We start from the raw sequence: 26792 nt of genomic DNA, 5'->3' as shown, positions 1-26792 counted from the left end.
GCAATAAACATAACATAACCCATGACCACGGTCTTATAGACAGGTCTGGGTCACTGATATATATATACACTGGATTGGATATTACCGTATACTCTACGTGTAAGCTCGTGCGTCCAATTGAACAATTGAATTTCCGCCATCTTGTACAGAAAGTTGTCACAAAATGCGCGCTAGATTTGAACTGCGTAATATATGCTATTTAGATCTAACGATATATTCGTCACACAAAAAAGTTTTTGACGAGTAAAATAATGTTTGACACATTAAATGAAGAACAAATCATTTTTTCGAAAGTATATTATTATTTACAATTATATGGTGTAAAAGATCATTAAATAATATGACGAAAAACTTGTATTTAAGCGTGATTTTTCTTTATGTTCAAAAGAAGTCCTCAATTCTAAGAAGTTTCCGTCCATTATCCTTCATCCTATGGTGGGCTGAATTCCATACGGATTATTCAAAAATTTGTATAACACTAATTCAACCGTTAGGGAATCCATTTACCATCCATTGATCATCAAAGTGGAGCTTAAGACATGTAAAAAAAAGTTTTGAATTAAATTATATCGAATTGGGTGAGTAAAAACTTTATTCAAAAATATGGAGAATAAAACATTCCTTGCAAACGTTAAGGCATTTTTATAGAGTTGCGTACGATAAACCACAACCGTAATATAATTAGTAGTATCAATCCACATTCCATTCACATGAAGAAAAAGTTACAAGCACAATCAAAAGAAAATAAAAAAGATGTACATACCTGAGCATGCAAATCAGGTACAAATGTGTAGGTGATCATGTAATTTGGTTAAATTCACTGTGGTGGGCCGATCGGATTCATCCTGAAATTCGGTCTGCTGCAAGTTTTCACCTACAGATAAGTTACTAATAAATAACGACAATGGAAATACACAGAAATGTGTCACACACGATTTTTCTGTAACAGAGCACTTTATAATCTGTAGGTAATTAACCGCTTCGACGGCATTGACGCAATAGTGCATCACATCAACGTGTCTTCATGCACACTGAGTTTTCTCTGACCTAAAAGGGATTAATAGTTTCAGATCTTACCAAATAACGTTGGGATACTGCCTTTTCGTAAAGTTATATAATTTTTACTTTTCTTCTGAAAGCAAGAGGGTTCAAAGTGGTCGGAACACAGAAAGCTATCACTTGATGGAGACCACGGTCCAATGTTTATATTTGCGATCCACTGCTTCATAATATCAGGTTCATCCAATGGGAACCTACATGACAAGCAGAATTTAAATTTATTAATTCACACGTTATGTTGCATTGAGTAACGGTACTTACTTGAAGAATGAATAGCCATGTCCATATTCCCTTAATCGGTGACAAGATGAACACTCTGATTTTGGGTTATCAAATATAGTTGGTACACTGTTCTTTTTCAATGTAATTAGGAATCCTGTCCTATCAAAGCAGTCATTTGCAAAATGAGCTGAACACAATGTGCTATTTCGGTTTGGCTTCCAGTCCTTCCTCTTCATTTCTTTCAACCACTGCTGAAGGCGCAACACATCTTTCACGGGAAATCTACATATCGAATTATAATTTAATCCCTGAGTCAATAATACCCGAGTTTTCAATTTCAATTATAATAAGATCGGTTCATAATTCAAATATTGTGAATTTTTACTGACCCGATTCGTACGTTATAATACTCGTTAAATATAATTAGTAAATACTTCGTATGCTGACATAACCTCTGCAAGTTATCATTTGCAGAACGCTTCAGCGTTGTATACTCACTTGTGAAATGATCGCCCACTATATTTTGATTGCTTTGTTTTGCAAAAAACGCAGGTACTCATTGTTACCTCAATAATTGTTACTGTAATTTTCCATCGCAATCGATTATATACACATACATATATCACACACACATATATATATATATATATATATATATATCTGAAGTGACAAGAATCTGTACAAAATGGCTACCGTTCAATTGGCGTGACGGCACCACGCTTAATCCAATCCAGTGTATACAGGGTGTCCCTAAATTGCCTCCCACGGACTAGCCAGCATGATACCTCGTTAAAATCCAACCGAGAATTTTTTTTCCGGAAGCTCGTCCGACGCGTAGTTTTTGAATTATAAGCGATAGCGCTAGGCCAATCAGAGTGCACCATTTCATCTAGATTTGCCGCCACGGATATTGCTGTTTTGTTCGTCTGGGTGAATTATTATTATTCGTTTACAAATTAAATATCGGCACCTCCCCTCTCTCCCTGTTGTACCCCTTCTCGAGCGCTGACCTCGGTATTGTTGCCGCGGCATACGCTGCCGGCCGCACATCCATGGGCGCACACTTGTGTGTGTAAACAGAAGCGCATCCTCAAGCATAAGGGGTACAGCAGCGAAAGAGGGGAGGTGCCGATATTTAATTCGTAAACAAATAATAATAATTCACCCAGACGAACAAAACAGCAATTTCCGTGGCGGCAAATCTAGATGAAATGGTGCACTCTGATTGGCCTAGCGCTATCGCTTATAATTCAAAAACTATGCGTCGGACGATCTTCCGGAAAAGAAATTCTCGGTTTGATTTTAACGAGGTATTATGCTGGCTAGTCCGTGGGAGGCAATTTAGGGACACCCTGTATATATATCAGTGGAATTTCACACTGAAATTTAGTCGTTCAAAAAACACTGTCACTGAGGCGCTGGCAACCATGACGCCTGTAACCCGGCAACTCAACTTACAGGCATCAACGTGCAAAAAATACTTAACCTCAAACATGAAGAAATCGTAACAAATCCACCTGGTACGTTTTGCGTAAATGGTGTCAAATCGGTTATGCATATCATCATCGCGCTCTGAAAAGGATACAGCTAGATTTATCTGAGAAGTTCAATTGCGGAGATGAGTCGACGGTGCACGTGATCGTTGCGGACTATTTGAACCGTCTAATACAATGTTAATATATGATCTGTAAAGTATGCTGCCTGTACTGTTATAAGTTGTCTGGGACGTACTTCAGAAACTGTTGATCCTCCCGGTACAGAATTTGCTTTTGTAATACTGCGGTAAAACATGCGTTGTTTACAATCAACCTTAAGTTTTGAAGCACAAAAATGTTGGCAAAATTTGTTCTGTTCGTATCTTGCAGACAGTCGCACTAGTTTCTTTTTCCTCCAGAATGACTGATTGGTTTCATAATCCTGATTTTTTACGGATATATCACTCCGCGGATAAGGAATGGCCCGGCTTTGAAGTTCCTGGTAAGAATTTACTTTGATTAACACAAGTACGTAGGTTTATGCGTTTTTTTGCCTGCGTTCTGTACGCAAAGTAGTGGTTACTGCAACAGTACAAACAGAAAGCATCGCAGTAGAAAAAATTTGTACACTGTTCCATCCTAGTATGATCAATAGAGTGTCCCAAAAAAACTGACTATTTTTTTTTTTTCAAAGAACATTGAAAAATCGTCAGAGTATCTCTAGAAAATGACCCTGTGAAAATATAAGCTCTTAATATTAATATTTAGAGGTGGCGATTTGTAATTTTCTATTTCCCATTTAAATAACACGGGAAAATTTTTTTTTGAACTTTGGAATTTTGTGATGGGATAACGAGCTACTTCATAAGTATGACAAAATCAGGTCTTATAGGAAATTTGATGCTCTACAAAAAAGGTCTGATTGACATTTTGCGTAAATCCAGCCGTTTCAAAAATATCGAGCCTCAAACTTCGGACTGTTTAAAATTATGCTTTTTTTTCGTAAATGCAACAAAAATTAATTTATATGTATTATAAACCCAGAATTATCAACTGAACAATAAATATATGCATATATTTGACGGAATGCAGATCCGAAATTATTAATAATTTGACAAATGATAATTTTTATTGATTTTTAGCGAAAAATATTTACTTACCTAAAAAAATTCGTAGAAGTTTATTATAAATTTATTTGTATTATGTATTAATAATATATTTACTATTTGCATAGTCATATGTTTATAGTCTATTTCACTTCATATCAATTTTCTTCTGTTATCTGCTAAGTTAAGTGGATTAGTAATCCCAATTTCGGTAGGATTAATAATACAATTGTTATTTGCGCCCTCTACCAACTATTGTACATAATTGCCTTCCAAGCTTTTGTACTATTATACGTTTCTTCTCGTATCATTACGCTACTGATTACATTTTATTGTGATAATTGTTTAACTTGACAGTTTATTTATTAATAGGTAAGTAAATATTTTTCGCTAAAAATCAATAAAAATTATCATTTGTCAAATTATTAATAATTTCGGATCTGCATTCCGTCAAATATATGCATATATTTATTGTTCAGTTGATAATTCTGGGTTTATAATACATATAAATTAATTTTTGTTGTATTTACGAAAAAAAAGCATAATTTTAAACAGTCCGAAGTTTGAGGCTCGATATTTTTGAAACGGCTGGATTTACGCAAAATGTCAATCCGACCTTTTTTGTAGAGCATCAAATTTCCTATAAGACCTGATTTTGTCATACTTATGAAGTAGCTCGTTATCCCATAACAAAATTCCAAAGTTCAAAAAAAAATTTTCCCATGTTATTTAAATGGGAAATAGAAAATTACAAATCGCCACCTCTAAATATTAATATTAAGAGCTTATATTTTCACAGGGTCATTTTCTAGAGATACTCTGACGATTTTCCAATGTTCTTTGAAAAAAAAAAAATAGTCGGTTTTTTTGGGACACTCTAATGATCAATTCCTTTTTTTGTGCTCTACTGTGGAAACAAAACTTGTGAACCATAGTATTGTCACATAGTATGGAGTGTCCCAAAAGTTCCGAGATGACTGAATAACTTCAAAACTTCGAGTCGTAGAAAAATTGTTGGGTACTAAGGTTGTAGGATTTTTTTGTGGCTATCCAGTTGAGACTGAATTTCACCATCAATGTCATTTCAAGGTTGAGTCGAATTTTTTTTTTTTTTATATGGTACTCATGTCGCTAACTTCAGAAATGAAAAATGTGGGAAATTATGCAATCAGATAAGACATTAGGGATTGAAAATTTTGAACCTTGAATGTCATCTCAAGATCGAATGTTTGATTTAAACTAATAAGGACACTAAAGTTCATACGCACCATAGAGGCAGTCTTTTTTCCCCCAGCATACTTGCAATATTTATATCGTAACCTTATGCTTGGCGTAAAGACTTATTTTTCCTCCTTCATTCGCAATCTATTGTTGCTTCTGAAAAAGTATGACATACAATGCTCAACAAGTATAACTTGAAAAGCCAGTACTGTAAATTCTCCAAACAGTGAAACTGTCGGATTGAAACTGAGCCCACCGAGAATCAGAGGGCATGAGCATTTATTTTTTCTACATTTTCTATTCCATAATTAACTGCAAATCGCACGTAATTGTGTCATATGTTTATTCTAAAATTGAAATAATTTCTGTACTTTTTACGGTTACTTTTACTGTACAAATGCAATTCAGTTGATAATTATTTTTCTCAGTCAGAACTGACGTTTTTCACAGTAAACCGATCACAGTGCAGTTTTTATCTACATTTTCAGTACAGTATTCAAACGATTGAATATCTCAGTTGCATCGCCATCGCATCACGAAACATGTATACAGTTTTCGAACATGACTACTTTGGACTCCTCTAGCGTCGATCTTATTGGTATATTCGTGTATAACACTGTTACGATTGGTTAATCCTTTCCAGAAATCTAGATGTAACTGTGCGATTGAAACGCAATTATTCTTTAGGATATTGTGGAATTACGCGTAATGCTCGAACTGCAAAAGCATGAAATTAGTTATTATTTTATCTTTCATTATATAAAGAAAATATATAAGGGTGTCTAATAGGAAGTTGCTAAAACTAAATAATTGTGTCTTCCCTCCATGCATTCAATATGGGTCCTTTTTCTAAGACGCATACCTGAGGCCCCGCAGTTTTATTCCAGCCGTAGTTGAAGCAAATACGCGCGCGTCAAAATGAGTGAGCTCACCATGGAAGAAAAAGTATATCTTATTGAGTGCTTCTTCTCGAGAGGAAAAATATATAGTAATGCGTATAGAGGGTTTCGTACTAAGTTTGAAACTCATAGAGTTGCCAGTGAAAACACTCTGAAAAGGTAAGAATTTAATATTTATTCATATTCATCTATCACACAACTTATGTTTCAATTCAATTAAATTACATTGAAGTAATTGTATGTTAATTTTTGTAGAATAATCGATAACTTTGTGGAGTATGGTACACTCCAGGACCGTAGACACGAGTTGCCAGGTCCATCTGTTACAGTGACTATACCAGAGAAGATCAACGAAATTGAGAATTATTTCAAATAAAATCCAAATGATTAGATTCGGAAAGCTGTTCAACCATTAAAAATAACCAAATCATCATTACACAACATTTTAAAATATTTTTTAAAGTTACATCTATATAAAATAAGCACTCATCAATTGTTAACTGAACATGCCATGACGAAACGCATTGAATTTTATAACACTATTACAGGAATGTTTGAAGCCAAAGAACTTAATGAGGAATTGATTATTTATTGCGATGAAGCACATTTTTGGATGAATGGGTACGTAAACAAGCAAAGGTACCGGTTTTGGGGAACGCAAAATCCCAACATATCGCTAGCGAAGTCCTTTCATCCACGGAAAGTAACGGCATGGGCAGCAATTTCGGTAAAAGGAATTTATTTGCAATTCTTGGAATCTACGGTAACAGCAGAAAGTTACAAACAGCTTTTGGAAACGAAATTCTTTCCTTATGCAAAAAAGAGGGGACTGGTTAAAAATTTTTACTTCATGCAAGATCGAGCGACGCCGTACTGGACTCATGAGGTGTTTGAAGCTATTCATCGCGTATATGGGAATCGAGTAATCAGTCTGGGGTACCCTAAATTTGCTCAAGGCAGACTAGAATGGCCTCCGTACTCACCAGACCTGGACCCTTGTGATTTTTTCTTGTGGGGTTAGATCATTGTTACGCTAAAAACCCCAGCACAGTAGAAGAACTGATCACGGCCATCCAGGAAGTGGTTTGCGGCATTACGAACGATATGTTAGACAAAGTTTTTCACAGTTTTCAAAAGAGAATTGATTTTTATGCACAATCTAATGGTTTGCACTTCGAAAATATCTATCCTTAATCACCGTACTTTTTCGTTATTTTTATAAGATGTAATAAATTGACGTAAAAAATATTTGACTGAGTTTTATTTATGTGCGTTTAAAACTGCAGTTTCCTCTATTTAAAGCAAATTGGCTTTTCTGATTCTGTGCACGTGTTTTGAAATGACAGTCGATTAGTTTAAGCAACTTCCTATTAGACACCCTTTACACAATACTGTTTACGCATCGAACAGAAGGCTACACATTTGAAAGAAAAGCTGACACCATGAAAGAAAATTTCTTCCAAAATCACAATTCTTATATTGTATTTTTTTAAAAAGTTCACTTTTAATTTTATTTCAGGTAATGAAAATGCATCTTTACCTCTACTAATTTCAGAAGTATACCGCCTGATACCTTACATTGGGTCGGAATATGTACATTTTCACCCAAAAAATATGCCTGATGTTAAGATAGATAAAATTGAAATTATTGGCATTGTCACAGACAAGATAGAACTGCAAAAATACATCTCATATACTGGTAAATCCATTAACTTATGCAACACTGATTACACGATTTAGCCTGTGACAGTGCAGAGTGTCCACAGAGCCAAACTACACTGAAATAAACTCAATTTTCTTCAGAGAAATAACACTTTGTGATAAGAATCTGCACCTTAATGATCAGCCATCTATGTTATTGCAATTAGCTGATTATAATACTGTTATTACATGAACAAGATAGGGCAAAAGTATGGAAACTCCTAGAAATCTCACGGGGTTTGGTGAAAAAAAAATACAAAGGTTAAATCTTAGATCATTATTAACAAGGGATTCAATGGTGTCTTTTGATTTCATTTTGACCCGCATCTTCAAGGTCAAGTTTGATTTTTCAAAAGGCAACCCCCATTTTTGATGCCAGCATCGGAAAGAGCGGAAAATCTTACGTTCAACTGGACGTAGAAGAATTCTATTCCCTTTGGGGTGTTTTTTGGAGTGAGTTTCCCATGCCTCTCACTTTTGGGTGCTTATGGGTGTATTTTACAACATGAATCAATTCATAATAGATGCTCGAATTGTTATCCATGAACTTCTTGACAGTAACCAATTCTATTGTAAAATGCACCCAAAAGCACCCAAAAGTGAGAGGCAAGAGGAACATCGTTGTTGCTGCCTCGTGCCAGAAGAAGAATGCTGGCAATGATAATGATAACTTCAATAAAAAATAGTGAACCTTGAAGTTTTACTTCAAGATCAATTTTCAGAAGCTAATCAGATCATCCTGATCAAAGCTGACAACTTTTTTGTGAAACATCTTGTGTGAGACGCAGATCTTCAAAAATTACCTGCATTATTGTTACCAAGCATACTTTTGACCTTTATTTGACCTGCAGAGGTCACGTTGACCCTAGACCTTAACACATATTTGAACATAACACTTCCTGCTCTTTCTGATGTTGGTATCAAAACTGATAGTTTCTTTTTGAAAAATCAAAGTTAACCACAAAATGACCTTGAAGATGGGATTCAAGATCAAATCGATGGTCACCATAGAATCCCTTGTTAAAAATTACCTAAGATTTAACTTTAATCATTTTTTTTTAATCCAACCCAGCGAGATTTCTAGGGATTTCTTAGGGATTTAGGGATTAGGGATTAAAAATAATAACCCTAATAAAACAACCATAATTTAGTAAAGATATTTGTTTTCTTCCGTTTTTATGACACACACTTCACTTTTTACACATTAATTAATGTGCATGTATTGCAGTGGATGACAGCACTGGCATAGTTCCGGTATTATGTCCAAAGAAACCAGTAAATGAAGATGAGTCAACAGATTCTCAAGAGTCAAGTGATGATGAGTCTTTTGCCCATAAGGAGAAAAAACTTGAGCTGAAACCTCCATTTGGACTTGCGCCTAGCGCACCATATTCTTATCAGACTGTAGGTTGCATTATTATGAAATTCATGATCTGATACAATGTTCAACAAATATTTTTTCGAATAAGGGTATTATTCTTTGATAAATGTCTAATCTATCAGAAGCAATAACTTCCCCACTGAAAATGTTCATGTGTTGAATCATATAATGTTTGAAAGAATTTGACGTGTAATTTATTATATGATTTATTTTGTTAATTCGATAAAATATATAAGAAATCACATAATAAATTAAGAGAGCACAAATCATTAGGTATACCAGATCAAAAAACATTTAATCAACTATATCGTAAACTATATGAATTTTGATCTAATATATCTGATGATTCGACCTTTGGTGATTTATTATATAATTTCTAATATGTATGTAATATTTATTATTCCCCTTGGGGTTATGACTCCCGTTTCTCCCACGTTTTACAATCCTTTTACATATTTTCTTACACTATTCTTACTTCCTACCTTATTACTACTTATTCTCTACCTGCCTTAGCCCTGTGCCTTGTCTCTCCTATGTGATTTCATATATATTTTATCAAATTTACAAGATAATTCATGGAATAAATTACATGCTGAATTCTTTCAAAACATTTTATGATTTGACATATGAACATTTTCAGTAGGGTTATTCTCGTTATTTCGAAGCTTGCAGAGGAAAACTACATACTATTTGAAATGGTTTCGGGACGCACTAGAATATGTACTACTAAAATTAAGCTGAAAATGTAACAACTATGTTTGAATACCAGAATGAAGAGAAGGCACAATGAATGAAATTGATTGAAAGTGGAGTGAAATTAATTTAAATTGAATTTCTCAGTAAACTATTTTTTCTTTCAGCATATTCAAAGCTTATGGTTTCAAGCAAGAGGTAAAGAATTCTGTTACGATGAAGTTCTGTTATACGACTACGTGCATGTCATTGGGTTTTGTGCCATGGATATCCGACATCAAAAGAATGTTAGCAAGCTTACTAATGATGATATAGAACTTGGCAGGTTATTTATGTTTGGAATGAATCTGAGAAAAATAAGTGAAGCAGATCACAATGCTATGACAAAAAGCTTGATAACTCGTGTCGCCAGACAACGATACGTCAAGCCCAAAGTTGAGTAAAATGTGATGATCGTCTGTGATACGTGTGAAATTTGGAAGCCCTGAAATTGTTTGGTCGAAGAAATCTTTTTTTTGTTACGTTTATTATTAAAGAATAAAATTTATACAATCACTTGACTATTTACAACGCTATTTATAATATTTTATTTTGAATCGATTACCTGAGTTAAGTGAAGTAGTTTGAAATTATAGTATTGTGTTACAGTTTGGGTGCCATAACGGATTTATAAAATATTACTTTTCACGTCAGCTAGACCTGCTTTTTGCTGTTATTGTTGAATCTAGGGCCCCAATTTCTCATGAATAAACCTGTAAGAAACTTGTGTACATCTCAAAAACACATGATACAATGTGCTAATTTTATAATATGCAAATATATTTTCAATAAAGATTTATAAATACATCTGAAAAATAGAATCAGCAGAGTATAATTTAGCTAGGAAAAGGATACAAAAACTGCGTGTACAGTTTTCAATGTGCAGTAGATCAAATGCTAAAGAAAACAGCATTCTGCAATCATCCGCTCGGTTCACATTACACCCACATTCAACGAGTGAATCAGTGCCAAAAACTAGAATTACTTGCAAGCCTACATGTGTGATTAAAATTTTGTTAGGCAGATCTGCATAGGGTTAGCGGTGTGCATAAATTTTTAGGTAAGCAGCTTGGGATTGGTCTCAAAGAATGTGTGTGGAATACTCGATTACAAATAAAGGGGGTGTACGGTTTAGTTAAAAAATTGGAAAAAAGAACACATTACAAAAAGTCCCTAGCGGGACAGTTAAGTTAACAGCACAGGAAACGTACAGCGCCATAGTTGGCCGAGCGCGAAACAAACTCAATCTCAATCACGGACTTAATCTCTATAAATGTAACATAACTTATAACCGTGGAAATTGACCTTAGAATATGTGTCAATTCAATAAGTCATGGGCACGGTCTTATAGACAGGTCCGGCCACTCCAAGCCCCTTCCTATCAAAGAGATATAAGAATAGAGTACGTGAGTCAGCCGATGCGACCAGCACGCAATAGAAAGAGAGAGGGCAACTAGGGAGTTTGGTTGTCTTTGTCTAATCACGCATGCTCAGCAGGCGAGTCTCGGCCGCGCTCAATACGAAAACATATATAAAAAAATATTGTAATCAGTAGTGAGACTATGAATAGTAGTATTAGTATAATTTAAATAAACTAACATACAATATAAGTGAAATCAATTTATGTCTGTGGTCACACAAGGGATCTTGTTACACAGAATGTTTACCATCATCTAATATCGTGTTTGGTAATATTTTCAGAGTTTCCGAGACAACTCTATCCATAATATTTGAAAAAATGTTAAATGTCGATTTTGACGTAACATTTTTTCAGCATTAATACAAATAAAGTTTACGTCGTCAGATGCAAAGTGCAAGCCTCCACGATTTCTTAGTTCAGTTAATTTGGAATAGCTGCTGTTATCAGTATTCCCTTCTATCATAGCAACGCACTGTTTACAATGAATTTTATTCTTTAATGAAAATACTATAGAACCGCTAATATGTTTGACTACTTCATCGATATATTCTGTGGAATACCAACCTCCTTTTTTAGTATAATCATATCCATCATATCCAAATAGAGTATGAAGCAGGTTATGTTTGTGTCAACACTTTCGGCACGCCAGCGCATGCGTGATTAGACAAAGACAACCAGACTGTTGCTCTCTCTCTTTCTATCGCGTGCTGGTTTTCACTTATGTGCGCTCCTGTAGCTCACGTACTCTATTCTTATATCTCTAATCTCTATGCTTCCTATGTAATGCAGCGTGACAGTCTTGAAACCTGCGTTTCTCAATTTGTGCACCAAAGACCGGAGCGCTGCAATCTCCGAGACCGGTGTATGCGTACCACTGATATATATATACACTGGATTGGATTAAGCGTGGTGCCGTCACGCCAATTGAACGGTAGCCATTTTGTACAGATCTTGTCACTTCAGATATATATATATATATATATATATATATATATATATATATATATATATATATATATATATATATATATATATATATATATATATATATATGTGTGTGTGATATATGTATGTGTATATAATCGATTGCGATGGAAAATTACAGTAACAATTATTGAGGTAACAATGAGTACCTGCGTTTTTTGCAAAACAAAGCAATCAAAATATAGTGGGCGATCATTTCACAAGTGAGTATACAACGCTGAAGCGTTCTGCAAATGATAACTTGCAGAGGTTATGTCAGCATACGAAGTATTTACTAATTATATTTAACGAGTATTATAACGTACGAATCGGGTCAGTAAAAATTCACAATATTTGAATTATGAACCGATCTTATTATAATTGAAATTGAAAACTCGGGTATTATTGACTCAAGGATTAAATTATAATTCGATATGTAGATTTCCCGTGAAAGATGTGTTGCGCCTTCAGCAGTGGTTGAAAGAAATGAAGAGGAAGGACTGGAAGCCAAACCGAAATAGCACATTGTGTTCAGCTCATTTTGCAAATGACTGCTTTGATAGGACAGGATTCCTAATTACATTGAAAAAGAACAGTGTACCAACTATATTTGATAACCCAAAATCAGAGTGTTCATCTTGTCACCGATTAAGGGAATATGGACATGGCTATTCATTCTTCAAGTAAGTACCGTTACTCAATGCAACATAACGTGTGAATTAATAAATTTAAATTCTGCTTGTCATGTAGGTTCCCATTGGATGAACCTGATATTATGAAGCAGTGGATCGCAAATATAAACATTGGACCGTGGTCTCCATCAAGTGATAGCTTTCTGTGTTCCGACCACTTTGAACCCTCTTGCTTTCAGAAGAAAAGTAAAAATTATATAACTTTACGAAAAGGCAGTATCCCAACGTTATTTGGTAAGATCTGAAACTATTAATCCCTTTTAGGTCAGAGAAAACTCAGTGTGCATGAAGACACGTTGATGTGATGCACTATTGCGTCAATGCCGTCGAAGCGGTTAATTACCTACAGATTATAAAGTGCTCTGTTACAGAAAAATCGTGTGTGACACATTTCTGTGTATTTCCATTGTCGTTATTTATTAGTAACTTATCTGTAGGTGAAAACTTGCAGCAGACCGAATTTCAGGATGAATCCGATCGGCCCACCACAGTGAATTTAACCAAATTACATGATCACCTACACATTTGTACCTGATTTGCATGCTCAGGTATGTACATCTTTTTTATTTTCTTTTGATTGTGCTTGTAACTTTTTCTTCATGTGAATGGAATGTGGATTGATACTACTAATTATATTACGGTTGTGGTTTATCGCACGCAACTCTATAAAAATGCCTTAACGTTTGCAAGGAATGTTTTATTCTCCATATTTTTGAATAAAGTTTTTACTCACCCAATTCGATATAATTTAATTCAAAACTTTTTTTTACATGTCTTAAGCTCCACTTTGATGATCAATGGATGGTAAATGGATTCCCTAACGGTTGAATTAGTGTTATACAAATTTTTGAATAATCCGTATGGAATTCAGCCCACCATAGGATGAAGGATAATGGACGGAAACTTCTTAGAATTGAGGACTTCTTTTGAACATAAAGAAAAATCACGCTTAAATACAAGTTTTTCGTCATAGTATTTAATGATCTTTTACACCATATAATTGTAAATAATAATATACTTTCGAAAAAATGATTTGTTCTTCATTTAATGTGTCAAACATTATTTTACTCGTCAAAAACTTTTTTGTGTGACGAATATATCGTTAGATCTAAATAGCATATATTACGCAGTTCAAATCTAGCGCGCATTTTGTGACAACTTTCTGTACAAGATGGCGGAAATTCAATTGTTCAATTGGACGCACGAGCTTACACGTAGAGTATACGGTAATATCCAATCCAGTGTATATATATATCAGTGTGAAATTCAGGCAAAAAATTTCACCTAAGATTTTAAACATAATTGGGAGGTATTTCTTAATAACCTTAAGAATGATAATTGCAAAAGTTATGAGCAATTAAATTAAATTAAATGCAGGTATACAGACGTTGAGGGAAAAATTTAATATAGATATGCATGGATTACATGATACTGTACAGTGTATTGCGTAACGCCTTAGGGTATGTTCCGATATACACTGCGAGCACTGTAAGGTGTGTCGTCAATTTAGTATACTGCGAAGCCGTTCCTGTATAGTCAGCTATACTGGTTATTGCTTAAAACGGAACGCAGTACAGTATACTGTGATCGACATTTTTTGGCGTTACTTTCATTTCATACATAATATTTGTTTCACATTGCAACAAACACAATTTATTCAAATTTTCCATTTTTGTTTTTAACGGCCGATATTTTTAAATGACAATATTCAATAATAATAATTATCAATAGTCGAAGCTGTTAAATTTCTGAACGCTGTTGATCACGTGATCAAAGCACTGAGAGCACCTTACCTCGAAAGCACCAGTGTTCACAGTAGAAAAATGGCGACGATTTATGACGTCATATATTTCCCTAGGATACTGCGACTGTATACTGTCCGTCTATAACGGAACGAATTTCTCCCCAGTAAGAGCACTGAACAGTGCTCGCAGTGCATATCGGAACATACCCCTAGGTAGTTGGGTAGCGACAGTAACGCCATCCAACGAATAATTGTGAGCATTGAATTCCTCAAATAATCAGAAAATAAATTTTGCAACGTCACATGATTTTCTTGTGTTATAATCTATTTGAACCACGGTGTAAGAATTAAGGCCGAAACACACAAAACTCCAGAAGCTATAAACAGAATGCAGAAAGTACGATAAAAGCCATAGCGCATGCGCAATAACTTACTGCATTCTGCTTGTGGCTTCTGGAATTTCCACCTTACGAGGTGGTCCGGCTGCCTCATCACCGAAATACTATAAACATAATATAACCCATGACCGTCGAAACTAACCTTAAAATCATGGAGACTAGAGGTCAGGAGCCCGAACGGCATAGGAGAATCATGATAAATTTGGACCGTGAAATCGACGAAAAAGATATACGTTGGTTGTAGTTCGAAATTAGTCACGAGCGCGCTTGTGTTGTCAGTATAGGATGTGAAGTATGGCATTGACCCTATACTAACGACACAACGCCACCACGGCCTACATATCTTTTTCGTCGCTTTCAGGATCCACATTCATAGTATAGCGTACGGGCTCCTTACCTCTAGTCTCCATGCTTAAAATACCGCGGGGATAATGATTTGTTGTATTGACACCATGGTCTTACATACAGGTTTTGCAACGAACGTGGTGGGGGATGGTCAGTTCACGTCCGAAACAAAAGTACAACTTATGGCCACAAGCAGCGGGTTGTGACGTCGGAACGGTACCTAGTGGAAATCTCCAGATGTTAGACACCGGAAACATTCACACGCAGTTACAGCCAGACTCACATCAGTAGTTTGGGTCACCAATTACCGATTAAGTATTGAAATACACCGGACAACGGGCATTCTGTCGCTCTAGTCGAACGAACCGAAGAGGGAAAAATTGTTGGATAAAAGATTTAATTTGGCTTACCTTTTTGAGAGTATTCTGGATGCGATGACTTGTAGATTGGTGAGAGGTTTTAGCGGAATAACTGACTTTAATATTTGGATATTTTGACTAACTTGGTTTATTTTATAAGTTTGATATTTAAAAGTCACAAACGCAGAGTTACACAGTGTAAGATCTTAGACTTAGTATGACAAAATGGATTTTAAGCTCGCTAAACTTTTGGGCAGAGTAACGTTGTATGAAAGTTTTAATGCAAAAGGCTAAAGGATTTTACCGCGAGACTGTACCGGAACTAGATGACGAATCTGGAGGTAGAAACACAAGAGAGCGATCGAGTGATCGGTCGCCCTTTTTATAGGGGTCGATCGTTGCGCAGAACGATCCCCCTCTCTAGTTTTTCGGTCGCCTTTGCGCACCTCCCCTCTTTTCTAGGAATTCTAATTAGGGTACGACATCTTCGCCGCATGCACGCCTGTGATCTTAGTTCTTTAGCTATTACTATATTGTAGATTTTTACGTATGGTATATCGCTGCTTGGTGCGGTGGTGTAGGTGCGTGGACTTGGTTCCGTAGTTCTCCGAACTGCGTGAGCTTTTCGTTGTGTCGCCAGCCCCCTTTGTGGCGCCAGCCCCCTTTCTGGCGTCCCTCAGCCACTTAACTACCTGTCTACCTCTCAATGTTTTTGCTATCTTTCTCGTTACAAAGCCCATATTTCATTTTGGTTACCTGTCGTTTGTTAGTTTTATAGTTATATCTATATAGAATTGTATATGTATTATAGTCGACTACTGTCGTTGTTAGTTTTATAGTTGTATCTATATAGAATTGCATATGTATTAAAGTCGACTACTGTCGTTGTTAACCTGGAGTACAATAGCAATTGTTTATGAACATAGTTTGTTATTTGTTCAACATTATTAGAATCACGCTGCTGCGAATATCTTTAGTTGTTTGTGTTATAACTATCTTAACAGATTTAGAGTACTTAGTAATTTGATGATTCATAGCTTTAGAGCAGGTTTACATGTGTGCTTTTGTATATGATTCCCTTCTGTAGTTGTTAATTCTTATATTGATATAAATCGGCTTGGAAGCTTCTAGAACGTTTTCGTTTCGTCGGTAAGTTTCCTAATGTATTCTCTAGGTAAGGCTCTGTATGGCTCCACATTGGAGATCTGCATTGCCTTCAAAACGTTGCGCGTGTTGCCTACAATACGGCGTTGCGGAAGAAGGTATAGTTCATGCTGGGTAATTAGCATTCACGGTTTGATGGTTTTGCAGTCTCTGGTTTTATGGGTTATTGCAGCAGTGCTATCTTTACATTATATTGGTTATGCATTTGTCTATGGTTTTACAGTCTTCTATACTCCAGGCTATATAGTAAAGCGTATGTTGCTTATAGTATAGCTCTCAGCTCCGAATGCCTAAATGGCATTGTTGAGTGCTATATAATAATTGGGTATAATTGTGTTAGTTAATTATAGTGTTAATATGATAGTGGTATATAATAACGCATAATAGTATTATAGTTCTCTGTAGTACGAAGATCTCGTAACATGGTTTTTAAGCCTCGGCTAGTGAATTTCATAGTTATTTCCATCTAGGGATATTCCAAATAGTTAGACAGTTGTTTTAATTTCTTATGGTTACAAGATTCTCGTACTTCGAGTTTGGTTAGTTGATAAAAGTAACATGCAGTAATCATAGTCGATAAAACATACGGACGTTCCGGTCGGATGTTACAGGGTTGCCACTCAATGCTAGGGTATGGGGACCTTATTTGATCATTCCAAAAACTTTTAATACCAACTCAAATGACGTTAGAAATAAAATCCTCAAGTATTTGTAGATACTTTAAATTTTATACTAGATTTGGTGACAACACTGTTTTCTAGTAGCGCACTCTACTGATAAATAAATCAAACAAATCAGACTGCTCACAGTTGAAGTAAAATTAGGCAGCGAGGTAATCGCAAAGTTTGTTGTAGCTAAGCACATGCGACTGCAGACTATGACCGGAACGGGTGTAGGTGACTAGTGTTTTGGTTTATTATTGTTATTATTTGAAGTGTTACCAGCACTCGATTAAAATTAAAAATTTTTCGTTATTATTTTGGTATTGCTATTTTTCGGATGCTCAAATAAGAAAGTGGAGGGGGCAGAAAGTGGCAACCCGCTGGCCACAAGAGCGGCGCTACGAGTTATTCATAAGCTTATTATTATTATTTGGCGGAACCCTACCAATCTTTTTGATACTCATACACAGGTAACCTTACGTGTAATGTCACTCATTTGTTTATGAATAACTGACAGCGCCGCGTAGTGGCCAGTAGTGGCAAAAAAAATGTAGACAATCACGCGGCTACCCCCACCACTCAAATTTCAGTTCGTTGCAAGTCCCGTAAGTAAGACCGTGATCGACACGTATTCTAAGGTTAGATTCGACGGTCATGGGTTATGTTTTGTTTATTGAGATTGAGTTAGTTTCGCGCTCGACCGACTGTGGCGCTGTACGTTTCTCTGTGTCGCCAACATAACTGTCTGGTGTAAAAAAATTACCAGTCTCAGATTCATTTTCTCAAGTGTACATGTACTGAGATCGCCAGAAGATTGTAAAGTATAGGACTATACTCCTTAGTACTACTTAACTGTTGTAAATGAAAAAAAAAAAATACTTATTACTGACACCCACACTTTTAATGTTCTTATTAAATTTTCCATTCGTTTCAGTCACCACTGTTCTTCAGCGTTAACCTTGGTACAATATTCATAGATTGTAACTCTTGGAATAAAAGTTTACATGAATAAGGTATGGATATTGTAGAAATGGAAGCACTTGTCTGGCAACTATGACACCAGCCTCTGTACGCCATTAGTCCACACGTATTGCATACATCGACATCGAACATGTCACTTGAAATCATCAAACGCTCAATTAACATCATGCTAGCACCATAACCAATTAAGCAATCTCTCTCCATCTCGCCCAAGCGCAAACCTCCTTCCTTAGCTCTTCCCTCTGTTGGCTGGCGCGTTAAAACTGCTCTTGGTCCTCTAGCACGAGCATGCATCTTGTCTTGAACCATATGCTTCAATTTCTGATAGTACACCTAGGGAACAATCATATTCTTCAGAATCTTAGGTATTCATTGCCGTATTTAAATTTGTAAGTTATGCGTGATCCTCAGAGATTGCGCGAAAGAGAAATTTTTTAAATCATGCGTGTGATCGACATTTTTGAGGATAAAGAAGTAACGAATACCACCTATAATAGGGTATTTTACAAAATGAATAAAGGATTTTGTCAGCTTCAGAAACGTATTTCATTATTTACTTCAAACAGAAGCAATTTCTTTTCAATTTTCAACTCTACTTTTTAGTTCTACTTATGGTATTCGTATCTGACGGCTTCAGGAGCAGAAATGAGAAAATTTACAAATAAAATATAATATGAATAAATCTATTTTTTTTAGATTTATTTCAATAATATAACACACAGAAAAAATTACTTTCGAAATTTTGGAAAATTTACTGTGAAGAAATAGAAAAACAGATAACCACGGGTAGAAAATATGGAGCGAAAATATGGTGCTCCACACTTGAGGGGGTATTCTGGTCTAGAGGTTTGCATTTCGGGCGTTGTTTCGCGCTTGATATAAAAAAGAAAAATATATGTATATTTTCACCATCTATTTTTTTCGCCGACTTTTTATTGGTGTTTGAAGAATTTGCAGTTAAATTTTTGTGAAATAAAAATGGAAGTTAAAGAAGTTATAGGCATCTAAATACGGCTCGCACAAATAAAAAAACTGGTTGAGGTGGTTGACACGATTCCAATGCTCCCGTTCATGCGTAAAAGATAAACAATGAGCTTTATTGATTAGTAAAAATGTCCCTATAACCCGTACCAGAGGAGACAAAATTAGGAAAATGGCGACTATTTCAAGGAAAAATTAATTTTTTTCCCCTATTTTTTTCCAATTTTTTTTCAATTTTTTTTACGTAGTTGCTATAATAATTTTGTTTTGCCCATAGTAGTGGCGATAGAGGAATGTATACTGAAGATTTATACCAAATTTCAAGTCAATCGGTTGTATAGAAGTCGAGATTTTATGTCAACCAGGTTGAAGAATGTGGTTTTGAAGTAAAGGCATTTAAACATAACGCGTTTAAAATTTTGACCTCGGTTTTGACGCTTCTTTTTGTATCTGCTGGAAGAGGAATTTTTTTTTTAAAGTTGATCGGAGATTCCTGGGGCATATAGGCCTTTTGCCGCATTCACAGCTTCCTTACAGGCTGATCTTTGTACTTTTGAACCCAGTAAATCTATTGAGGTGCATACCGAGCGGTCGTACGTTGTTTCACTCAAGTACTCACAACTTTATAAATTTTTGGAAATTTGAACCGGCTTTAGTCCAAAATATTCTTGAAAGATGAAGTTATAATAATGTACAAAAAAAATTAATCAATTTCTCGAAATTTCTAGACCAGAATACCCGCTTAAAGGGGTCGTCTAGTGTAAAGGCTGTTTTTTATAAGGCTTTTTGGGTATCTTTTTATGACAAATCATTGAAATATAAATTCTCATAATTTTCACATTATATTTATTCATATTTAAACGAACTATGTACATTTTTTTTCGAGACGAAATAGTGAATATAATCTAACGTATACTGCCCAATAGAAACATATCTAAAAAAAAGTGTAGAAATGATATCTCAAAAAGCACTAGACACATCCTGCTCAAATTTTAACAGCACGTGATCTAGAATTATCATGATTGCCTTCGTAGTTTTTGTTCTACAAGCTAATCAGATGGAAAAGAACAACAATTTCAAATTATCTTTTCATAAAACAAAATTTACCAAAGCAATCGTGATTATCCTACTTCACACGATGGGTATAGGTATAATAAAGATACTGTAAAAATTTGAATAGGATTGGTCTAGTGCTTTATCAGATATCATGTCTACACTTTTTTTAATTTACGTTTCCATCGGGCAGTATACGTTAGATTATATTCAATATTTTGTATCCGAAAAAATCACAACGTTTGTTTAAATGCCAATAAATATGAAGCAAGAATTATGATAAATTTTATTTCCATGGTTTGTCGTAAAAAAAAATAAGTGAAAAACCTTAAAATAAAAAAAAAATAGCCCTGACACTAGACAACCTCCTTAAGCATACTACAAGCCTCTCGAAATTAATTTGTGCGGAATTATACATGTACATGATGATATGTATACTTATATAAATTATGCATAAATATCATTATGTATATATATACATATATATATACACATCTCTCTGTTATATAGATATTTCGCCGCTGCCGTGTCAGGAATCCAGACCTTCCTTCCATCACCCGCCCTACCCGTCACTACCTCAGCCCCTCCCTTTCCCGCCACGGCCCTTCACCAGAAAGGCCGCCCTTCCTTCTATACCTTGACAAATTTAACCTCGAACTCACGTATATGCCCTTAGATCTTGACAGACAACCTCGAACCTGCATATATGCCCTTATACCTTGACAAATTTAACCTAGAACACACGTATGTGCCCTCAGATGTTGACAGACTTGACCTCGAACCCACATATATGCTCTCACACCCTTACAGATTTAACCCTTTAACCCACATATATACAATATACATCCATCTTAGGATCAGGGATTGAACCCTTCACGTTAAATATACCCTTGTACCTAAGCAGATATAACCTCTTACCCCACATATATACAATATACATCCATCTGAGGATCAGGGATTGAACCCTTCACCCAAAATATACCCTTATACCTACGCAGATTGAATCATTTACTCTAAGTATATACCCCTATACCTATAGAGTTAAATAACTGTATATATCGTATCGTCGTTCTACATTATAAAAAAATATCACCGCCACCGCCATGTCAAGAATCCCCTTCCACTTCCCTTCACCGTCCCGCCCTCCTTCCCTGCCGCACCCCAACCATTCCATCCGCCACTCACCCTTCCCCTATTTAACCCTTCACCCTTTGATCTTCGATCTTCGACCTTTGATTTTCTATCTTTGATCGACCTCCAACCTTTGCAACGTTAATGTATATACCATTATACCTGTGAAGACTGAACCCTTCACTCTACGTGTATGTCCTTGTAGCTATGAAGATTCAACCCTTTATCCTACGAATATGCCCTTAAAGTTCTGAATATTTAACCCTTTACCCTACATATACATCGCAACACCTATAAGATTTGACTCCATATATATATATATATATATATATATATATATAAATATAAAATAAAACCTCGCCATTGTTTTGGAGGATTCCTTGGGATGATCAATATTTAAGGATATTACGCAACCCCTCAAAATTGTATTGTATTCGTGTTAAATATAGTGATCATTATATACGATATAATATATATATATAGTAGTTATACATATATATATATATATATATATATATATATATATATATATATAATATAATTTTAGGAATACAATATAATTTTTAGGGGTTGCGTAATATCCTTAAATATTGATCATCCCATGGAATTCTCCAAAACAATGGCGAGGTTTTATTTTATATTGGTTCATGTTCTTTGCCTTCGGTAGTTAAATGTTTAGATAAAAATATTTCAATCTCAAACTGGAAAGAACAGGTATGAATGATCAGCCAGAGAAGGAATGGAGCAATACTGATTTCATGGTAATCGAAACTTACTGGACCAGAGTATATATATGCCTGAAGTGGTTCCCCGGTAATACCAGAGTAGAAAAAATCTTTACCCATATAATTATAGCCATGTTTTACCAATTCCTCGCAAACATCTTCTACTTTTGAACCACCAAACGCTGAAACGAATAAAATAAACCAAGCTATTACTTTCTACTATATGACTTATTGAATTGCGACAAAATGAGTGAAGCAAATACCTGTTCCATAGTGGAATTTCCCTTCAGCTACACCAGCCTTGCCAGCAAGTAATTCGATGAGTTTACCTACTGTCATTCTTGAGGGAAATCCATGTGGATTCATGATCATGTCTGGTGTGATACCTAGGTCATTGAATGGCATGTCTTCTTGTTCCACAATCAAACCTGCAAATGCAGATGGTCATAACAAAATCGACTAGGAAATTGATTTTCCAAATTTGTCAATTATTCAAACTAAGTATTTATTACTTTATTATGACCATTACCTGTTACACCTTTCTGTCCATGTCGACTACTAAATTTATCACCAATTTCAGGCCGTCTAGTTTGTCGTAGCAACAACTTTATTAAAAATGCATCATCCGCATTACTGGATACCATAACTTTTTCAATGTAGGCTGGAACTGATCCTTTGAAGAGAACTGGTACGTCACAATAATCGGGTTGAGTCTGAACATTAGCAGGATTTACTGGGTTCATTGTTGCCGCAGGCATAGATTTGTTCACCATGACCTAGACATAGGATAAATGAAACCAAAGGCTCAATTGTTGAAACCTGTTATAAAATAGCATGGTTGAGAAACTGTAGAAAGCTATTCTTACTTTTTTATTTTCTACCATTTCTCCAGGGGCAGCTATACCATCATTGTCTATTATCTCATGTTTCCAAATGGGTTTTTTAGAATTTGAATCTATCATAGGGCCCATTATTCTATCGTAAGTTTGATTTGCATATCTTTTTAAAGTACATTTAGCATTTCTGTAGACTAAACATCTTCCATAACCTCTGTCAATCGCTGCTTTATTTAAAATTAGCGCATCCTCTATGTCGTATCCACTGTAGGACATCACCGCAACTGTTGCATTTTGTCCAGCAGGGAGTTTATCGAAATTGATCAGTTCTATGGTCCTAGATTTGACCATTGGAGCTTGCGGGTAAACCAGATTGTACATTAGTGTATCTATGCGATTACGCTGGTTATATCCTATAGTTCCCATAGCTTGTTTACCCATAGCACACTGATATGTATTTCTAGGACTCTGATTGTGATGAGGATATGGCACTAAGCCAGCACAAACGCCGAGCAAAGTAAATGGCTCTACTTCCAAGTGAGTCGTTCCTGCTTCAATTTGGGACTCATTGAAAGCAATTGAGCTATCATTTTCCTCGTTCACATCTAAGAATTCTATGAGACCTGGGAAACAGAAAATTGTGAATTTGGGTAATATAGTATAAATAAGTCACCAGTTAAATGTCCTTGTTTGTAATGAGGTAAAACCAAGAGTACACGTTCTGGTCACACACAGAGCAGTGGCACATGGGAAATATGTCACACAATATAAAAATTTATCTATGAGTAAGAATTTCTTCTCTGCATGCACGATGTAAGGAGACTGTAGTGTGTAGATGTTGTGTTTACCTTTTCAATCCTTTGCTTCCGATGAGAAGCCCGTAAGACGGCAATGCCGTCTAATAAATGAGATGCGGGTGTGCAAATCATTAATCTACGAGAGAATTTTGTTGAAAATATGTAAATTTGAACAACTGGTGAATTTGAAAAATTAACGACGGAGCCAGGAATCGAACCTGGTATCTAGAGATGCTCTACCGGAGACTTACTCCACTAGACCACCTAGCCGCCCTGACTCTGTTGTCGTTAATTTCTCTCATAACCAGTGAGTTCAAATTTGTTTTCCTGTGCCCGATTTATGTATGAGTAAGAATTTCTTCTCTGCATGCACGATGTAAGGAGACTGTAGTGTGTAGATGTTGTGTTTACCCTTTCAATCCTTTGCTTCCGATGAGAAGCCCGTAAGACGGCAATGTCGTCTAATAAATGAGATGCGGGTGGTCAAATCATTAATCTACGAGAGAATTTTGTTGAAAATATGTAAATTTGAACAATTTACAGAGAGCAGAGAAGAAATTCTTACTCATACATAAATCGGGCGCAGGAAAACAAATTTGAACTCACTGGTTATGAGAGAAATTAACGACAACAGAGTCAGGGCGGCTAGGTGGTCTAATGGAGTAAGTCTCCGGTAAAGCATCTCTAGATACCAGGTTCGATTCCTGGCTCCGTCGTTAATTTTTCAAATTCACCAGTTGTTCAAATTTACATATTTTCCATAAAAATTTATCCTTGTGGCATAATGGAATACGATATTCTTCACACAGCACACAGGAATCATGATGCACCAACTTATCGCAAGGAATTTCACAAAATGGTGACGGTCAAACGTTGGTGGGTTGGCATCAAAGTTCCTCAAAGTTACTTAGAAATTGACTAGTGGAAACGAAACATTTAACCATTCAGGATTCACTCCATAATATGTTTAGTATATATAAGTGCGCGTAAATGCTTTGATTGCAATCTTTTTCAGTTGTACAATGAATTAAATTAGCAAAACTATCTTATTTCAGACGTTTCTTTCATCAGCCTAGACATGATTACGCTAGTGAGCCATAAATCTTGTGCACCAAAAGGCTGTGGGCATTGCTCGTATACCATAAACCCATATGTTATATTTATCGCTTGCCAAACTACTGTGTGCCATAGACCCGTGCACCAAAACTCCATTAAGCCGCAAGTTTAGGTTTTTATTTGGGTGTCATATTTTCTCTGCACCAAATATTTGTGTGTCAACGCTCATTTTACCATTGCGCTGTATGCCACTAAAACGTGTATAGTATAGCATTTCGTTTGTAATGAGCTCTGTATAATTTTCTAGTTTTAGAAACCTTCGTGCAAGAAGTCGTCAAACGTTTTGAAACCATGTTTTAGTGCTTCGATGTGTTTTTGCTGAACAAGAGATTCTCCATCTTTGACTATAATATAAGGTCTGCACAGTCTGCCACCATCCGAACATATCTGCACACATCTGGAGAAAATTATTGCAGTATTAAGACTTCTAAGGATTTCAATACAATTAATGATAGGAAAAAAAAAAACACTTTTGGGGGGTTTCACCATCTTAAATTGGATATCGTTTGAAACATGTGTATTTTGGAAAATTGTTCAAGTCCAAGCACCAATTGTAAGAAACCCTGTTCATCTACAAATAAACGATGACACAAAACTTTTCAATTTAAACAATATTTGTCATGCTTTTTTTGTGACAAACAGTGTCAATTCATTAAACAGAAAGTTTTGCATGGATATATTCGTTAGAGACCTACCTATGATGATGCTGAGGATATATTGAAACGAAGCCATTGATCATGGCCTTTCTGCGTAACAATCTGAATACATTGACAAGTCGGATGTAATTTTTAGTAATTCCTAGAATATTGCCGTTCAAGAAAACCATGTACACATTTTTGTTGTTTATTTCTTCACCTCCCAAAATATTGACGTTTTCTACTCCAAGATTGTAGGCTAGTCTGATAATTGGCTCCTCTTCCACCTCTGTTGTGATGTGAGTCATTAATGCTAGATTTTTAACTAAACCACAACCCTGAAATATGTAACACGCAATTTCGATATACAACATGTTAGTTTCACAAACTTCTTTATCGAAACTTCAGTTACGGTTCTGAATTTACTTGACTGCAATAACGTGAAAAAAGCTTTTTCTAACACTTGCTTAAAAAGTCCCATTTTTAAAGTCTGTGGAGTGAAAGTTGCACAAAAAAAATTGCGTTGAATGCCCTATTTCCAAGTAGTACAGTAAAATAACGTTGACGCATACGTAGAACTGTAGTACTCGATTTCATACACTAAAGCTTTCTTTGGAATATGTCCACTTGCTAATAACTCAATTTTACGAACTGTATCATTGAGTGTAAGTTACCTCACTCTAATTTTACACGCTGTCAGTGGCACTTCCGATGGTTTTAAAATCAAACTTTCTTTCACAGGTGTTAGAAAAAAAAGCGTGCGTCACATGAGCGAACGGGCGACACCTGACTCGTGTGATTACAGCGCTCACCTTAGCTTGTGCTACGTTCACACTGATACTAGTACAATTGCAGCACTCGTATTTGTGTTCACGCAGTACTGACTTTTTTGGTTCCTGCTGCAAACTTCACAGTACCCGGAAATCACCCACCTTCCGCACTTATAACACGTTATATTTTTTACATTTTTTGATTGGATAATTGCGAGTAACAA

General features: G+C 35.6%; 4 protein-coding genes and 1 long non-coding RNA gene across 16 annotated transcripts in view; 3 read left to right on the top strand and 2 right to left on the bottom strand.

Annotated features, from left to right (window-relative positions):
* Nucleotides 1–304: 304 nt before the first annotated feature.
* LOC124222331 (THAP domain-containing protein 5-like) lies at nucleotides 305–1928 on the bottom strand. Of its 3 annotated transcripts, none has more exons than XR_011176626.1 (5): nucleotides 1671–1920; nucleotides 1321–1563; nucleotides 1078–1253; nucleotides 764–874; nucleotides 305–531 (listed from the first exon to the last, which is right to left on the bottom strand). XR_011176626.1 is itself a non-coding variant. In XM_069134357.1 (5 exons), exons 1-4 carry the CDS (start codon nucleotides 1839–1841, stop codon nucleotides 1007–1009), a joined length of 474 nt encoding a protein of 157 aa, XP_068990458.1. In that variant the 5' UTR covers nucleotides 1842–1928; the 3' UTR covers nucleotides 305–531; nucleotides 764–1006. The 3 variants fall into 3 exon arrangements, 2 of the variants coding, with proteins under 2 accessions (XP_068990458.1, XP_046489328.1); XM_069134357.1 differs by having other exon boundaries at nucleotides 764–1047; nucleotides 1126–1253; nucleotides 1780–1928; XM_046633372.2 differs by having other exon boundaries at nucleotides 1780–1927.
* Nucleotides 1929–2672: 744 nt separating this feature from the next.
* On the top strand, nucleotides 2673–10610 carry LOC124224992 (uncharacterized). Of its 6 annotated transcripts, XM_069136623.1 has the most exons (8): nucleotides 2675–3035; nucleotides 3147–3258; nucleotides 5938–6141; nucleotides 6238–6709; nucleotides 6840–6998; nucleotides 7502–7681; nucleotides 8912–9087; nucleotides 9925–10609. In XM_069136623.1, the coding sequence occupies exons 4-8, from the start codon at nucleotides 6694–6696 to the stop codon at nucleotides 10198–10200; spliced, it is 807 nt and encodes a 268-aa protein (XP_068992724.1). In that variant the 5' UTR covers nucleotides 2675–3035; nucleotides 3147–3258; nucleotides 5938–6141; nucleotides 6238–6693; the 3' UTR covers nucleotides 10201–10609. The 6 variants fall into 6 exon arrangements, with proteins under 6 accessions (XP_046493299.1, XP_068992721.1, XP_068992720.1 ...); XM_069136620.1 differs by having other exon boundaries at nucleotides 2674–3035; nucleotides 5971–6141; nucleotides 6238–6998; XM_069136619.1 differs by having other exon boundaries at nucleotides 2674–3035; nucleotides 5960–6141; nucleotides 6238–6998.
* A 1669-nt stretch (nucleotides 10611–12279) lies between these two features.
* LOC138190624 (THAP domain-containing protein 5-like) lies at nucleotides 12280–13845 on the top strand. 4 transcript variants are annotated; one of them, XM_069134383.1, is made up of 5 exons: nucleotides 12280–12403; nucleotides 12620–12862; nucleotides 12930–13057; nucleotides 13136–13419; nucleotides 13652–13845. In XM_069134383.1, exons 1-4 carry the CDS (start codon nucleotides 12342–12344, stop codon nucleotides 13174–13176), a joined length of 474 nt encoding a protein of 157 aa, XP_068990484.1. In that variant the 5' UTR covers nucleotides 12280–12341; the 3' UTR covers nucleotides 13177–13419; nucleotides 13652–13845. The 4 variants fall into 4 exon arrangements, 3 of the variants coding, with proteins under 3 accessions (XP_068990484.1, XP_068990476.1, XP_068990479.1); XM_069134375.1 differs by having other exon boundaries at nucleotides 12930–13105; nucleotides 13309–13419; XR_011176628.1 differs by having other exon boundaries at nucleotides 12286–12512; nucleotides 12930–13105; nucleotides 13309–13419.
* Nucleotides 13846–14255: 410 nt separating this feature from the next.
* RpIII128 (RNA polymerase III subunit RpIII128) overlaps nucleotides 14256–26792 on the bottom strand; it is a 28546-nt gene continuing 16009 nt past the window's right edge. For both annotated transcript variants that reach the window (XM_046637337.2, XM_069134120.1), the window contains 8 exons: nucleotides 25859–26136; nucleotides 25421–25560; nucleotides 23281–23873; nucleotides 22944–23190; nucleotides 22678–22842; nucleotides 22466–22596; nucleotides 17921–18857; nucleotides 14256–15537 (listed from right to left, as the gene is read on the bottom strand). In XM_046637337.2, coding sequence (XP_046493293.1) covers nucleotides 18474–18857; nucleotides 22466–22596; nucleotides 22678–22842; nucleotides 22944–23190; nucleotides 23281–23873; nucleotides 25421–25560; nucleotides 25859–26136 — 1938 coding nt within the window. In that variant the 3' untranslated portion in view covers nucleotides 14256–15537; nucleotides 17921–18473. The remainder of the gene's footprint in view (nucleotides 15538–17920; nucleotides 18858–22465; nucleotides 22597–22677; nucleotides 22843–22943; nucleotides 23191–23280; nucleotides 23874–25420; nucleotides 25561–25858; nucleotides 26137–26792) is intronic.
* LOC124224996 (uncharacterized) lies at nucleotides 18437–25970 on the top strand. Its single transcript, XR_006884967.2, has 3 exons — nucleotides 18437–18556; nucleotides 23715–23900; nucleotides 25464–25970. It is a non-coding gene; the product is annotated as an uncharacterized lncRNA (long non-coding RNA).

Source organism: Neodiprion pinetum, chromosome 1 (assembly GCF_021155775.2).
Source record: "Neodiprion pinetum isolate iyNeoPine1 chromosome 1, iyNeoPine1.2, whole genome shotgun sequence".
NCBI classification, from domain to species: domain Eukaryota; kingdom Metazoa; phylum Arthropoda; class Insecta; order Hymenoptera; family Diprionidae; genus Neodiprion; species Neodiprion pinetum.
This window is presented reverse-complemented; position numbering and strand designations above follow the sequence as displayed.